Source organism: Oryctolagus cuniculus, chromosome 18 (assembly GCF_964237555.1).
Source record: "Oryctolagus cuniculus chromosome 18, mOryCun1.1, whole genome shotgun sequence".
NCBI lineage: Eukaryota > Metazoa > Chordata > Mammalia > Lagomorpha > Leporidae > Oryctolagus > Oryctolagus cuniculus.
Window position 1 is genome coordinate 33,265,440 of NC_091449.1, and position 17,177 is coordinate 33,282,616.

At 59.0% G+C, this 17,177-nt stretch overlaps 1 protein-coding gene across 9 annotated transcripts in view; it reads right to left on the reverse strand.

Moving 5' to 3' along the window:
• The window catches only part of ZNF423 (zinc finger protein 423), a 328,940-nt gene that overhangs the window by 126,329 nt on the left and 185,434 nt on the right, over positions 1-17,177 (reverse strand). For 7 of the 9 annotated variants that reach the window (XM_051833900.2, XM_051833899.2, XM_070063168.1 and 4 more), the window contains one exon: positions 6,084-9,298. In XM_051833900.2, coding sequence (XP_051689860.1) covers positions 6,084-9,298 — 3,215 coding nt within the window. The other 2 variants (XM_070063170.1, XM_070063171.1) reach the window with 2 other exon arrangements.

A 17,177-nucleotide genomic window follows, 5' to 3' on the forward strand; every position in this document is an offset into this window, starting at 1 on the left:
AGAGACACGCCCCTCTGTGAGGCTGGGAAAACCCTCGCCCCCAAGACATGCTTCAGGAGCTGTGAGAAAGGCTTCCCTGCTCAGGAGGACAAACCACTCACCCATCCGCCCATTCACCCATCCATCCACCTACCTAGCCCCTGACTACCCACGCATCCATATGGATACACATCCATCCACCCACCCACCCATCCACCCATCCATCCCTCTACCCACCCATCCTGACTACCCACTCATCCATATGGATACACATCCACACATCCACCCACCCATCCACCCATCCATCCCTCAACCCACCCATCCGACTACCCACTCATCCATATGGATACACATCCACACATCCACCCACCCATCCACCCATCCATCCCTCAACCCACCCATCCTGACTACCCACTCATTCATATGGGTACACGTCCACACATCCACCCACCCACCCACTCACTCACCCACCCATCCACCCACCTATCTATCTTTCTAGATGTCTAGCAACCTTCTCTTTCATTCACCCACCCTAATAACCAGGTGGCTGATCAGGGGACACTGTTCCTGCCAATTGTGGTGCTACCAGGTAACCAAGGAATTCCTTGTCTGCCCCAGGCACATACAGCCCCAAGGGAGACTGTGGATGGTTTCGAAGCACAGTGGCTGCTGATGGCTGCTTTCAGAGATCATCAGACACCTCGAGGTATCTTGAAGATTCTTTCCAAAGAATGGGCCTTATTTGCACAACTAAACCTGGTTATTCGTGAGGGTGCTCCCTCTTCCCAGAAGTCCTCCTCCCAGCCCCCGGCAAGAGTGAGGAGTGCAAGCCTCCCCAGACCTTGCCCTGCACCCGTGGAATGAGCACACGGTGCGTCTCCACTGAGTAACTTCTCTGCTCCCCCACGGCACCCCAAAGGCCCACACTCGGGGCCCCACAGCAGGCCGAGATGAAGAGCATTTGTCGAACACATGAGGCAAATTGCAGAGTAACGCGCAGAGGGGACAGAGAGAAGCCAGGATGACCTAAACACTGTGGATCCCCAGCATCTCAGCACGGGGTCCAGCCCGTGGCGAGTGCCTCGTGAGCATTTAACTTTTATCGCCATTATTATCAGTGCTTGCTGGCCAGATGGATGAATGAATGAAGAAACAACTGGAAAAGCTGGTGCTGGGAGCTTCGGGGTTCAGGGGCAAGATCCCTGCTCGGGCTCCAGGCACCACTCCAACAACACCAAGGGCCTTCCTCTGTGTTTCTGCAAACGTGGGGAGTTCAGGATATCCTCTGTGCAGGCCACAAACACAGGCACTCAGCATGGACAGGCCCCGGAAGAACTGGCAGTTGGGGGGTGGAGGATAGAGGAGAGCTTGGGAGACGTCCAGGCCGCAGAGACCACAGGGTCTTCCTAAAGCTCCTGGCCTGGCTCCACCCTCGCCTCACAAGCGCCTCCACACACTCTGCCCGGCAACTGTAGGAGCCCTCTGGGCTGCAAGGCACGTTAGAAGTGAGTGCCCAGGGAGCCCTAGGCTAAAGAAGCCCAGGGCAGGCCTGCTTGGCCAGCCCATGCCGGGAGAAAGGGGTGGAGTGAGGTGGAGCCATGGCTGGGGCGGAACCCCAACCTGCTGCGGAGGAAGTCTCTAGAGGCCGCAGCCATGGCTGCCCCAGCCCAATACGGGCTACAGTCCATGATCAAAGTGATTCAGCTGCTCCTCCTAGGAGCGGGTGATGAAGAAGGCTCATGGAGCTTGTTAAATAAGGTACCAGGGGCCTAGGCAGGAAGAGGAGCTCCTTCCAATGCCCCTTTCCTACAGGGCCACCCCGCGGGATCAGGCAAGGCACTGCCAGCTAACTGGGCGCTTCCTGGTGGGGGAACGGACTCCAGGGGATACCCAGGGCAGGGGCCAGAAGAACAGCTGATCCCCCCCCACACACACACACACGAGCAAAGATATCCACACAGATGTGCCAGCCCATATATGTGCACTCACATGTTCACCATCCCCATCAGTGACATCAACACAAACGACTCACAGACATAGCCACAGTCCCCACACAGCCACCTGCTCCTAGTAACACAGACACAGCTGAGGATTCCAAAAGTTCATGGACAGACAGAATTGAAAGATAAGCTTCTCTGGGAACAAAAAAAATCTTTCAAAGCCATGCTGTTCCCTCCCAACACACGTTTTCCGTGAATGCTTGAAGTCCCCTTGTATGTGCACCATGCCCAGGGCCACGTGGTCGGCAGATCCAATGGCTTTTCAGAGACACACCTGCTGCAGTGCTCTCGCTGGAGCACTGATACTCACACCCATCCCTCCCAAACACACCCTCAGGGCCACAGGCCCCTTCTAACCCAGGAGTACACACAGACCTGGAGACCCTGTGTGTGCTCAGACACACTCACACAGGCATGTGCACACTAGATCACCAGCACCAACACCCTCCGACCTTAGCTGGCCCAGCCCTCACCCAACATTTACCCTTGCTCTGACTCCCCTTCTCTATGCCCCAGAGACTCCTCCTCCTCCAGAGCTGCAGCTCCCGCTGGGAGCCGTAATTACAGAAAAATAGAACCTGGCATCCAGAGCGCCTCCCTTCCCCAGGGCCCAGCCCTGGGGTACCAAGGCCAAGGTCGTGGGCCTGCGGCCAAGCACTATAGCCAGGGGCTGCTTCCCATGGCTTAGCCCCGAGCAGCCTCAGCAAGGGGCCCAGGACAGAAGGGAAACAGAGCGGTGGAGACCGAAGAGGGCTGGCAGGCAGGAGCTGGCCAGACCCTTGGACAAGGGCAGGAGAGACAGCAGAGCCAGAGTCACGGAGCTTCCCATTCCACGACGGCCGTTCCCTGGGTGCTGCCCCCCATCTCACCCCAGGATGTGCACACAGGGCTACACGGAACACTGGGGCCCTGTGAACGCAGTGTAGGGATGAGTGCTGGTGACGAGGGGATGGTCTCTGGGCCAGGCAAGCTGCCCCGGGTCCGCTGGCCGAGCTGCCACTCTCCGCTCCAGGCCCAGACCTCCCTGGCCACTTCTGGCTTCAGTGGCAGAAAATTGGTATGATCTGGGCCAGCGCTGTGGCATAGTGGGTAAAGCTGCTGCCTGCAATGCTGGCATGCCATATGGGTGCCGGTTCAAGTCCTGGCTGCTCCATGTCTGATCCAGCTCTCTGCTATGGCCTGGGAAAGCAGTGGAAGATGGCCCAAGGCCTTGGGCTCCTGCACCCACGTAGGAGACCAGGAAGAAGCTCTTGGCTCCTGGCTTCAAATTGGCACAGCTCCGGTCGTTGTGACCATTTGGAGAGTGAACCAGCGGATGGAAGACCTCTATCTCTCTGCCTTTGCCTCTGCCTCTCTGTAACTCTGCCTTTCAGATGAATAAATAAATTTTTAAAAAAAGAAAGAAAGAAAACTGGTGTGATCTGGACGCCAGCTCACCCTGTAACCTGGACATCTGTTTACCAGGCTGTGAAATGGGGTGTGGGAGCCCCCAGGCTGCCCCTCCTGGCCCAGCAAGGCCTCCTGAGGAGCTGGTGAGTGGCTGCAGGCCCGAGCTCTGCCCACGCTGGCCTTGAGTTGGGGTGGTGCTGTCATTATCCACAAACAGAGGGGAGGCGGAAAACTCAGCGCTTCACGCTCCAGCCCACAGCAGCCTCGGCCCCACAGGAACCCAGTCCTCCGAGAGCCGGTTGCCATGGATACGCTCCCGAGGGTCCCCGCCTGCCAGCCCCCAAGCCCCGGCGCAGCCCCCAGAGTCTGCTCTTACATGAGTGAGTCCTGGGGGAAGGGAGGGGTGGGCGAGCAGACAGCTGGGCCCCTGCCCCCAGGCGTGCCCAGGCAGGGGGCAGGCCCCAGAGGCCCTGCCTTGGCCGGGAGGTACCTGGCCTTTGTCTAGCTCCTCTCTGCAAATGGCCCATCTGCCAGAGCTGCTGCACACACAGAGATGGGGGTCTTCAGCCCAGCCCCTCTCTCACGGGCCTAAGGCAGGCACAGAGAGGTGTGGAGACCCCCAGGAAGTAGTGCTCCCACCACGGCGCGTCCTGCAGAGCTGTACATCCTGGAGAGTACAGCTTCACCTTTCTGAGCCAGGCGCCCCTGCTTACAGGAACAGGGGCCCAATTAGGCTCCCAGGCTGCTGCCCTGGAAGTGATCTGGGAGTCGGGGCCCAGCAGAGCACCCAGCACATGGCACGGCTCGGACAACCCGATGCAAGCTTCGCTCACATGGGAGACTCAACCGGCCTAGGCTTCGGGGACGCCAGAAGCAGCTGGTGGGTCAGGAGCCCCGGTGGCATGGAGGACAGTGTAGAAAAGAGGAGCAGGATCTGGGTTGGGGTACACGCCCAGAGAAGGGGTGCAGGGGTCCCACAGCCCAGCTTGCCTTGCCCCTCCTGCAGGCTTCCAGGGAGAGTTGGGTCAAGAGCAGGGGCTGAAGCATCAGACAGGGCCTGTGTTCAAACCCCTCCTGAGTCTTGAAAGCCAGGGCTGCTGGCAAATGGCTGTCACAGACCTCGGCATCCCCGGGCACGACCCAGAGCCTGGTGAGGGTCAGATGGATCCGGTGTCCCCGGCACGTCCTTGGCCCTCGGCGGGTGGCAACTGCTCCCCTCTGCTTCGTGCCCGGCACTTGCCTCACTCATTTCAGCCCCAGAGCAGAACGCTGAGGTCAGCATGGGAAACAGTCACAATGTTCCCCAGCCAGCGAGGGGCAGGCTCTGGCCAATCAGAGCAGATGCCCAGCACAAAGCAGAGAGGCCCCCCGGGGCCACCCGGGCGACGCCAGCTCTGGAGATGGGCAGGATTACTATTTCTATTTTTATTACCGTTACTACTCCTGCGATCACCATGACTCACCATTTCTATGGCCCCCTGGCTCTGCAGGGGCCCAGAGCCAGCCCAGGACAGGGAGACCGCAACCCAGGCCATCGGATCCCAGGATGTGAACACACCCAAGGCCAGCAGGCCAAGGCCGAGGGGGCAGAGCGGGGAGCAGTGACCAGCGCCCGTGCTCAGGCCTCTGGGGGCCTAGGTTTCCTTAGAGGCAGGGAGCGTCTCCCTTCCAGGTAGACCTTAGAGGAGGAGCCTCAGGCCCCAGCGGATCACACAGCTCTGGCCTCACTCAGACATTCCTCTCCCGGGCCTGGTGTCCACGGACAGGTACCTCTGCCCGGCAAGGCCCTAGCAGACCCATCCGTAACACAGAAGGCCACGAGCCTGCTTGCCCAGCAGGACTTCCCGTCACTCTCTCCGGCCCTCCTCCTCTCTCTCCCTCATCCCCTCAAAATCCCAGCGTCCCAGCATCCTCAGTTCCCAGCTTGAGACCAAACACCCAGAGCCAACGTCCCTGTGTTGCTGTGGGCACCTGTGGCAGGCGGCCCTTCCCCAAATCCTGCCTCCCGGCCAGCGGCGCCACCAGCACCCTCTAGGGAAAGGAGACTCCCGAGACCCACCTGGCACCTCTCCTGGGTCTGGAAATAGACAAACAGGCTCAACGGGAAGCCCTAGGCCCCTGCTGTCTGACACCCAAGGGCCACACAGGCTCCAGGTTCACCATCGGGTGCCCCTCCGTGCTCGTCCCCAGGGCCTGCGGGGACCCAGCAGCAGCCTGCACTTCCCCCATGTCGCTGATGCTGACGCACTCGTGATGGGCCTGTGCCCCGCCCCCAACCTGGCCTATAAGCCCCCAAGGCAGGGTCCATGCCTGGCCCTCCTCAGCTCCAAGGCACTTACAAACATAAGGAAAGCTTTGAGGAACGAATGACTTTGTCAGTCAATCACTTAGGATAATAGCAAGGGGAGCCGTTCCCAGAGCCTTCCACATACCACCTATAACGACGCTGTTGTTGGCGATAATAATGCCAGCATGAATCCCATTGTACAAATGAATACCTGACAATGTGAGGCCCAGGTGCATGTCTTACAGCTGGAACAGCAACCCTGGGCTTCAAACCCAACGGGCCTCCTGCTGTGCTTGACCACCACATGGCACCGGCGGGTGCTGCTTCCGTAGGCTACTAAATAAAGGGGCCACCACCAGGAAGGGTGGCACTCAGGGACGAGCGGAGCCGCCAAGAGCCGGGCGCAGTGTGCGGCCGGCTGCACTTACCCTGGGCACTGGTGACGTCTGGGCACCTTTCCGCGGTCCGCTGGTCTCGGGCGTGAGGTCTCGGTGATCCACCTGCATGTGGCTCTCCAGGTCTTCAGCACTCTCGAACTTGACGCTGCACTCGGGGCAGCGGAGGCCGGCGCAGGGCCGGTCGGCGGGCTCGGGAGGGGCCAGGCCGCCCACCTGTCCGTTGGCGCTGCGGGCCATGCAGCCGGCGCAGAGGCCGTAGGGGAGCCCGTTGACGTCGAGTTTCACGAGGTCCTGCTTGCTGCGGAACTCCTTGAGGCACAGGGCGCACTTGTAGAGCTTCTGCAGCCCCTGGCCGTTGGGGGAGGACGCGGCCGAGCTGCCCGCCAGCTTCTGCATGTGGAAGGTGCCGTGAATCTTGAGCTCGAGCGTGGAGGTGACCGTCTGCATGCAGACCACGCAGCGGAAGCCCGTGAGCGAGTTGCGCAGGTCGGGGTGCATCTGGCAGTGCTCGATGAACTCCTCCTCGCTCTGCAGGGGCATCTTGCAGATGCGACAGGTGCCCGTGTCCAGGCTCTTGCTGTGGGTCACCTTGTGCTCGGTGAGCGTCAGCAGCGAGGGAAAGCGCTCGCCACAGATGGGACACATGTAGTGCTTGGCGGGGCCCCGGTGCGTCTGCAGGTGCTCCCGGAGCCCGTTCTCGGAGAAGAAAGTCCGCGAGCACACGTTGCACTTATGGCTGCCCTTGATGAGCTCGGCCTTCTTGCGCGAGCCGTCGTCCTCGCCGGGCCGGATGTTGTGGTCCCGCAGCCGGTGGTTCTGCAGCAGCACCTCCATGGTGTAGGCCGCCCCGCAGATGTCGCAGCCGTACATGGGCTCCGAGGCGTCCACGTCGTCCTCGCTGGCCTCGTGGCTGTTGGGGGCCTCGGGGTTCTTGAGCAGCATGCCCGGCAGGTCGGCAGGCTCGGCCTTCTTGGCGGCCACGGCGGGCACCCCGTTGGCCGTGCCGTTCTCGGCGGCGGCGTCAAACACGCAGTGCTTCTCCCGCAGGTGCTTCTCCAGCAGGATGATGGCGTGGAAGGCCTTGCTGCAGAACTTGCAGTTGTACTTCTTGCTGTGCGTGGTGATGTGGCACTGCAGCTCCACCTCGGTGCTGAAGGTCTCCCCGCAGAAGATGCACTTGTGTGCCTTGGCCGGGTTGCCCAGGTGGCTGTGTTTCACGTGCACCTGCAGGTCGGCCTCCTTGCGGAAGTCCCAGTTGCAGGCCGTGCAGCGGTACATCTTCTTCTCGTTGCTGTGCTTCACCGCCAGGTGCACCTGGATGGACACCTTGGAGTCGAAGACCTCCTGGCACAGCGTGCAGTGGTAGAGCACGAAGGTGTGCATGTCCAGCAGGTGCTTCTGCAGGTCGTCCACCGAGGAGAACTGCTTGTCGCAGCTCTCGCACACATAGTGGGTGGACGTGGTCATGTAGTGCACCGTCAGGTGCTGCAGCAGGGACTCCTGGGAGTCGAAGTCCTCCTTGCACTGTGGGCACGCCTGCTTCCGCAGCAGCAGCTCCAGGTGCAGCTTCAGGTGGGTCTGGAAGCTCTCGAAGTTGGAGAACTTGAGGTCGCACTGATTGCAGGGGTACTCGCCGTTGGAGATGGAGTTGGCACTGGCCGAGAGCCGCTGCCGCTTCGGGGACGACACCTCGACGTCCGAGGAGACCGGGCTCTGCTCCGCCTTGGACTTCTTGCTGTGCGCCAGCGGGATGTTCTTGTGGTTCTCCTTGATGTGCTTGGTGAGCTTCAGGATGGAGCCGAAGATGGGCGAGTTGGTGCAGTAGGGGCAGGAGTAGACTTCCATGAAGGACTGGGTGGGCTGCACGACCGGAGACTCGAGCTTGGCGCTGCCGACGCTGCAGTGGGCCTGCTGGATGTGCTCGGTGAGGGAGGACTCGGTGAGGAAGCCCATGGAGCACTGGTTGCAGAAGAAGGCGTTGCTGCCGTCGGGGGCGCCGGCGTTGGGGCCGCAGTGCGAGACGCGGATGTGCTCCTGCAGGCTGTTGATGTCCGCGAACATCTCGGGGCAGTAGTTGCAGTGGAAGGCGGAGATGTTGCCGAACTGCATCACGGGGTAGGCGTGGCTCTTGTGCAGCTTGCGCACGTGCTCGTTGAGGTTGTAGAGGGTGGGCATGGAGTCCAGGCAGATCTGACACGTGTGGCTCTGCTGGGGCTTGTCCGCATGGATGGTCTTCAGGTGGATCTCCAGCACGGCCAGGCTGGTGAAGTCCCGCTTGGAGCAGTAGGGGCAGCTGTAGACCACCTTGGACCAGCCCTGCCCGTCGTCCCGCATCTTCTTCTGCCCCCGTAGCGGCTTCAAGGTGGAGTCCGGGGTGGAGCCGCGCTCCACAGAGGCGCTGGAGTCGGGCGTGGCGCTGCTCATGGAGGCCACGCTGCCCAGCACGGGGTCGGGGCTGGCGCTGTGGTTGCTGGAGTCGGGCTGCCTGTGGCTGTCCAGGTGGCAGTAGACGCCCTCCACCGAGGAGAACTGCTCGGGGCACATGGGGCACTTGTGTTTCTGGTTGGCGTGGGCTTGGTGGATGTGGCTGAGCAGCGTGTTCTCGTCCACGAAGACCTCGGGGCAGTGGATGCACTGCAGGTCGGCCTTCTCGGAGAGCTGCGGGTGGCGTGTGAGCACGTGCTTTTCCAGCTCCTCGGTCTGGCTGAAGGTGTCCTCGCAGTAGTCGCACATGAAGTCGTCCTTCTTGGCTTCCTTCTCCGACTTGGCCAGGTGCTCCTTGTTCTTCTTGTGGGCCTGCATGTGGCTCTGCAGGGAGCTGGTGGAGGAGAAGCCGCGCTTGCACACGGTGCACTTGAAGGGCTTGCTGGAGCTGTGGGTCTTCAGGTGGATCTTGAGGTGGTCGCTGCGGGAGAAGGCCGCCTCGCACTCGTGGCAGTGGTACTTCTTGTCGCCCGTGTGCAGCTTGATGTGCCGGTCACGGCTCCTCTTGTGCTTGAAGAGGCGGCTGCAGTAGGTGCACTTGAACGGCAGCTTGTCGCTGTGGATCTGCTCGTGCCTCTTCAAGTAGCTCAGGCGGATGAAGGACTTGTCGCAGAACTGGCAAGGGTACGGCAGGCCCGTGCCTCCTTCCTCCTCGCCGAGGCCGAGGTCGCAGCCATCGCCGATCATCTGCGTGGGGGAGGCGACATCCTTGCTGGAGGGAGACGAGGCCACCCAGGAGAGCTGTGGATCGTCATCACCCTCTGCAGGGGGAAGGCAGGGAGATTAGAGGCGATCCCAGGGCCCCCTGAGAAACAAGGACAGAGCCTGCCTCTCCGCAGCTCGAGGGCTAAGGCTGTGCAGCTGGCCAACGGCTGCAGGGGGAACCAGGGGCCTGGCGGGGGTGGGGGGTACAGGCAGAAGCAAATGAACATGCAGAGGGCCAGCAGGATACAGAGGGGGAAATGCCTTTTCCCTCGGCAACACCTGCCCCGGGCCTGGCTGCATCTGGTGTCCCCCTCCCCCCGGCCAGAGGTGAGGCTCCTGGCCACTTCCCGGATGGCGGGAGGAGGGACAGCCTGGACAGTCACTAGAATCGACCTTACAGGCCATCAGGCCAGAGGAAGACGAGCCCCCCCCCCCCCCATGTCATCTGATCCACACCTGTGAGTCAATGCCCCTCCAACTCCTCCTAAGCCTGGAGGGAAATCACACCACCCTTAGGGCCACAGGCTAAATTTTGCAAGAACAAAAATGCTCTTTGTTGAATGGGCTGGACCACGTGCCCTGGCGCAGGCGGAGGAGGGGGCACGGATGAAGCCGGAAGAGGCTGTCTCAGGGAGCAGACAGACCCAGGGGTGTGAAGTCACGGGGAGGAAGCCAGTCCAGGACTCATGCGTTCTCCATCCAGAGACGGACTGTTTTGTTCACTTCCACTCCACGCCTGGATTCACCCCAATCCTCCAAGGACCCGGGGGGATGACGGATGGTGACGATGAGATGATTAGAGGAAGGGACAGGACCCAGATGGCCACGGAGCTCAGAGCTGGGCCCTTAGCTGCACCCTGAGGACAGGGAGGGGCTTGTCCCTGCTCAGGGCCCCCATGGGTCCCAGCCTCCCTGGGGACAGGCAGTGCCCCCACCCAGCCAGCCCCGACCTTTGTCCAAGGCTGGGAAAACACGGGCACACTGGCCAAGGGGGCCCGGCGGGGGTCGCACGCAGCCAGCCGCGCAGGGAGCGAGCAGGGAGCCAGTTCCCAGGCCCGAGTTTCTGTCGGCTGGATTTAAAACTTAATAATGAATGAAACAGACCGCAGGCTGCTGCGGGCAGGGGAGAGACAAACAAAAGCTCAGATTCGGCTGCGCTGACCTTGCTCTTGTAACCCCGAGGAAAGAAACCGCGCCCCCGCCCCTCCAGCCCCCAGCCAGCCGGGCTTAGTCTTCAGAAGAGCCTCAGATGCAGCCCAGACATCTGCGCTCAGAGGCGGCCAGACCTGCAGGAAGGGAAGGGGCCGGCGCGCCACACGCCCAGCCCCGGCGGGCGGGCGCTGGCACACACGCTCACACACACACACCTTCCACATGGTCCCAGCCCTCCATCCCCTAACACGCACATGGGCACAGCCACGCAACATCACACATACACTAAAACATGGACACACTCACACATACAGACAGCCATCCACCACCACCACACTCTCACACCGTCACACACTCTCGCCCACACATGTACACACACAGTCACACACAACAGTCACACATGCGTACCTAAACATGTACATTCACATACACACTACACATCATCACACACACACAGCCACACAGCATCACACACATACACTAAAACACGGGCAAACTCACACATACAACCATCCACCATCACACATACTCATATACACACAGTCTCACACCATCACACAGTCTCACCTACACATGTGCACTCAGTCACACATGACACTCGCACACACATTTAGACATGTACACGTACATACACAGTATACACCATCACACACACAGCATCATACACATAAAAACATACACTAAAACATGGGCACCCTCACACATGCACACACATACAGCCATCCATCACACACTCACATATACACGTGCACACAGTCATACACAACACTCACACATGCGTACCTAAACATGTATATTCACATACACACTACACATCATCACACACACACAGCCACACAGCAGCACACACATACACTTAAGCACGGGCACACTCACACACACAACCATCCACCATCACACACTCTCACATACACACATGCTCTCAGTCACACACTCGCACACACACACTTAAACATGTACATGCACATACACACTATACACCATCACACACATACAGCCACACACCAAAACACATATATACTAAAACATGGGCACACTCACACATACACACACAACCATCCACCATCACACACACTCACATATACACAGTCTCACACCATCATACACTCTCATATACACATGTGCACTCAGTCACACATGTCACTTGCATACACATAGTCACACACCATCTCACACACACACTTAAACATGTGCATGCACTCACAAACACACACACAGCCACACACCATCATACACACTGACCTATACAATGTGCACTTACATACAGCCACACATGACACTTACATACACACACAGCTGCACACATTCACACACACAGCTGCACACATTCACACACACTCACCTACACACATATACAGCCACACACCATCACACACAAACACATACAACCACATCTCACACACACATACACAGTCTCACACATCACACAGTCACACATGTACTCTCAGTCACACACATTTGCTCAAACTATCACACACAAACGAAAACATGTCTGCACACTCACTCCACTTGCAGACATACACACACATACACTCACAGACCAGGGAAACCCATACCCCAAGGTTCTCCACAGCAGTGTCTTCTGTCCTAGGCCAATCCCAAGACATTAAGAGATAGAATGGCTGGCCAGAGGGTCCCAAGGAGCCCCTCACAGGAGGCACTGAGCCTGGCCCTGGGCCCCACCTGCCACCCCTTTGCCTTCCCTGGCCCCAGCTCTGACCATGTGATGATCGCCTGACCCCAGCTGGCGCGGCTGGCACGGCTCCCCTTGCCGGAGGCTGCTCTCCCAGGCTCCTGACTCCTGGTCTCCCGCAGCCTCCCAACCTCTGAAGCCAGGCACCCGGCCCAGCCAGGGGCACCTCCCGGAACGGAACACCCTCCTGGGGCCGGGGCACCTTCTCCCCAGAGGGCTTCACATTACGGGCGCTTCGGACGAGCAGGACGCAGCCGCCGCCAGCTCCCCAGATTAGCCTCGGTGGGAGGTGCCCGAGCCCCTGCCTGTTAATTCCCAGCTCCTGCCAGCTGGGCTCCACAGGGCTCAGACAAAAGGGACCCAGGGGAGGAGCTGGCTGGAGCTGGGGCGGCTGGGGACCTGCTCGGCCCCTGTCTCCGCCCAGGCTCAGGTGGCTTCCTGTCGCTGGATGTCCTAGCTCAGGCCCACTCCAACGCCACCAAGCCCTTCCTGTGCCCTCGGATCCTTGGCAACCCCCACGGAGGCCTGAGCCAGGGCTGCTTCCACTGTGCAGACAGGGACACAGGGGTGCAGCCCTCGCAGCTCATCTCAGACCAAAGGTGTCCACATCCAGGCCCCTGGACCAAGTTGCAGGTCTGGACCAGCTTCGGCACATAACAGAAACAAGACCGCCACACCTGTGCAGGTAGGAAAGGGCGGGGCCCAGATGTAAAGCCGCCAGGCAACCAGGTCTGGCTCACCAGGACTGGCTGGAGCCCTCTGGAAAACTGAGAAGTGGGTGAGTGAGAGCAGGCAGGCTCCTGGCCAGCAGGAGAAGCCTGGACACGTGTATCTGTCCGAGTTGGTTTGCACCCAATCCCCCTGCCACTGGACGCGTGCGGAGCCCTGCCTGCCCCCCCAGGGGTCCACCTACACCATGAGCATTCCCCGTAACTTCCCGGACTCAGTTTACCACCAAGGGCAACATTACAATGCCCTGTGCAGGCACTGCCATGAAGCACCAAGGCACATTGTGGGGGCAGACAGCGGACTGGCGGCTGCCTGAGGCCGGCCACGGTGCAGGGACTGCCTGCAGCCAGGCTGCAGGAAGCTCTCCGAGAGCACCGAGGTGCTACGCCATGAGGCTGTGGTGAGGACGCCACGCTGCTTGCTTAAAACAAGTGAAATTTATGGTATGCAAATTACATTTCAATAAAGCTGTTAAACAAAAGCACTATTTTGCCAATAATAATAATTAGTGCTAATTAGTACCACTAGTGCTAATATTAGAAGCTACTTCATTGAGCTCATCTCCCATGCTAGCACTGCGCTGAGTGCGCCTTATTATCACAACTCAACCCTTTTCATCCACGTCTCCTTGTCTCTGGGAACATCCCATTTTTGAGATGGGGAAGCTGAGGCTCAAAGGGGAGGAAGGCGCCCCGCCCCCTACACGAGAACACAGCCTCCTGGGGTCTGCCCGGAGCACAGACACCAGTCATTCACTCACAGTGCCCGGACAGCGAGAACCTGAACCTGCCCGGGGCGCCGGGGTACCCAACATTCTTTGCGGAACTGGCTGCTCAGCTTTATTTTTCTGCAAACAAGCTTCCAAACTAAAGCAAAGCGTATTATTCTGGGAGCAGCAAACTGAGCAACTGCTGAGATTATAATCATCTGAATTGAAATGAAAATAAGGCTCCTTCAGCTGAAAAGGCCCAAGCATGGGAAATGGGCATGTTGACATGCAACGTCCCGAATTCAGATGGCCCTGTTTAAAGCCTTTTATTCAAACAGCACTCCACCCTGGCTGCTCCGCGCACACACACACCCCACCCAGAATGCCATTTTGTTTTGGGGGCACTTAGCTAAGTGCTCTAGAGAGCGTCTGGAGCCAGGCGACTGGGTGAAGTTCAGAATGTGTTGGTCTAGGAGCCAGCGGAGAAGGAAGCCCCCTTATCTAGCCCCAGGAACGCCCCTTGCACACGGACTGCTGGACACCACCCACAAACAACTGTGGCTGCACACACCCTCTGATGAAATGCAGATAAGAGGTGCGTACACTGTGCGCAGTGGGTTAAACCATCACTTACAACACCCGCATCCTACGTCAGAGCACTTGTTCAAGTCCCAGCTGCTCCGCTTCAGATCCAGTTCCTTGCTGATGCACCTGGGATAGCAACAGAGGACGGCTCAAGTGCTTCAGCCCCTGCCACCCAGATAGAGTTTCAGGTTCCCAGGTTCAGCTTGGCACAGCCCCAGCAGCCATCTGGGGAGTGAACCAACAGATCAAAGATCTCTCTCTCTCTCTCTCTCTCTCTCTCTCTCTCTCCCCCTCTCTCTCTCCCTCTCAAATGAATAAATCCTTAAAAAAGAAAAAAAGATGCAGGGCCAGAACTGCGGTATAGTAGGCTAAGCCTCTGCCTATGATGCCGGCATCCCATATGGCACTGGTTCATATCCCAGCTCTCTGCTAGGGCCTGGGAAAGCCATGGAAGATGACCCAAGTCCTTGGGCCCCTGCACCCATGTGGGAGACCCAGAGAAAGCGCCTGGCTTCGGATCGGCCCAGCTGGGGGTGCTGCGGTCATTTGGGGAGTGAACCAGCGGATGGAATACCTCTCTCTCTGTAACTCTACATCTCAGGGCCAGCGCCGTAGCTCACTTGGTCAATCCTCTGCCTGCGGCGCTGGCATCCCATATGGGCGCCAGGTTCTAGTGCCGGTTGCTCCTCTTCCAGTCCAGCTCTCTGCTGTGGCCCGGGAGGGCAGTGGAGGATGGCCCAGGCGCTTGGGCCCTGTACCTGCATGGGAGACCAGGAGGAAGCACCCGGCTCCTGGCTTCGGAACAGCACAGCGTGCCGGCCGTGGCGGCCATTTTGGGGGGTGAACCAATGGAAGGAAGACCTTTCTCTCTGTCTCTCTCTGTCACTTTGTAACTCTATCTGTCAAATAAATTTAAAAAACTCTACATCTCAAATAAATTAAAAAAAAATTTTTTTTAAAAGATGCAGACAGGGAAGGAAGAGGTGTGGAAATTAGGCAAAGGCACCCAAACCTTCAACCCAAACCTCCTAGAACTCAGGGAGAAGGCAGGTGTAAGGGAAGTCCCACTCATCCAGGAGACACTCGCGTGGACCTTACTGAGTTCACGTTAATCTCTGTCATTCAGTCCTCTCGACCACCCAAGAAGGGAGCACTGGGATCACCATCTCCACTGAATGATGAGAAACCAGGGCCCAGAGAGGCTGACCAACTCCCCCAGTGCCACACAGGACACAAGCAGGAGAGCAGGCACATAAACCCACCGAGCCCTGCTCAGTCGCTGCTCTTGCTCACAATGCCACATGGACCCCCTGCCCTGGAGGGGGTCTGCTGTGAATGAGACCCCCAGCTCTCTCTTTCCCTCCGAATGGGAACGACCACAGGAATGGAACCCAGGAAGTGGAAGCACCCGAGAGTAAGACCATTGACAAATGACTAATCCTGAAGAAGGCCTGGTAGCAACGGCGTTCAGTGAGAATTTGCTGCAGGAAGGGAATCAAAACAAGCATAAAAGAGGAGAGGCATTTTGATAAAAACTCAATTAAGTAGAGAAAAGCACATTAAGTGGGCTTCGGAACATGTCAGCAGCAGGAGCCGGGGGCGCAGCAAGTTCACGTGCTTGTCACCCCAGGTGACACTGGGCAGCTAGACGTAAACGCAGCAGGCGCCCCCCACACGCCCGAGCTAGGCAGAGCGGCGTGGCGCAGCCACCAGGATGGCAGGGGGGCACAGGGCTGGGGAGGAAGAATGGCTGGGAGAGAGCAGGAGGGGGGCTCTTCCTGCAGGGAGGGGCCACAGACTGGGGAGAAGGTGGCCTCCCTGTCACCTGCGCTAAGCAAGAGGGGTACGTGGCTCCAGGAAGAGCGGGGAGTGGGGGGGACGACTCCCTGATGGGGGGGGGGGGGTGGCAGGTGAAGGCAGAGGCCCAGGTTTCTAGGACTTTCCTGGGCTCAGCAGTTCCATGGGTGTGGATGAAAACAACCATCGGGGACCAGGTCTAAATGAGCACCAGGAGTGAAGCTCCCATCCGAGCCCATACGGGTCTCCTGAGCCTGGATGCTGGGTGGCGGGCCACTTGAGGGCACCCCACATTCACCCTGCCTTAAGGAAGTCCCAGATTGAGCAAACAATGACCTGTGCCAGGGGCCCTGGACAGAGTCTGTGGGGAGACCTGGGTCTCGGCTGCCTCTGCTGTCATGGGGACACTGGAATCTGTGGTCCCCAAGTGGTCCCCAGAGGAATACCAAGGTCATCTGGTACAACACTCCACCCCACCAGACAGTTCAGCATAGCCACAAAAGGCCTCACCAATCCTCCGGAGGCCCCAGAGGTGTCCTTGCCACTTGCTCAGTTTCAGAGGAAAGTGAAAACTGCCAAGGAGACAGTCCTCCCTGCCTGAAGCCCCTGAGCGCACTGCGGGAAGCCCCCTCCCTCCAGAGGTCCAGGAAGGGGAGTCACTGCAGTCATTCCCCAAGCTCGGAGAAACGGGAGAGGTCTCACAGGGATTGTAAGCTGGCACTGTGTTCAGAAGGATTCTGAGGCTCTATCTACCTGGACTCGGAAGAAGAGAGTGCTGACATTGATTGGTGAGGTCTGCCACAGGTGGAGGCATGTGGGCACAGAACTGCACCAAGTGCAGCAAGGAGTCTCCTGGCCGCCAACGCTAGAGAAGAAGGCTTTGGGACAAAGCCCCCAAATCCTGTTCATGTCAAGACAATGGGACCTGACAGGTATGTGGGACTGCACTGGGGCCTGCAGAGGGGTCCCCAGATAAAGGAGAAGTCAGTTGCACCCGCAGCCGATGGTGAAGCTGCCCAAAGCAGGCACAAAGCAGCCTAGTCCCCCTGCTGGGGAGCAGTCCCCAGGGCCCGTGGTGACCCGAGCTCCGAGACAGAGATGGTGCAGCCCACGGAGGCGGCCAGACATGCGAGGACACAGATGCCACTCGGGCACCTGGACGTAGCCCTGCTCTCGTCTCGGGAAGCTTCAGAACTGTAGCATTCCGTCTGCACCACCGGCCCCCCCAGCATGAGGCCCCCCACAGCAGACAGCACACGGATCTGGGCAT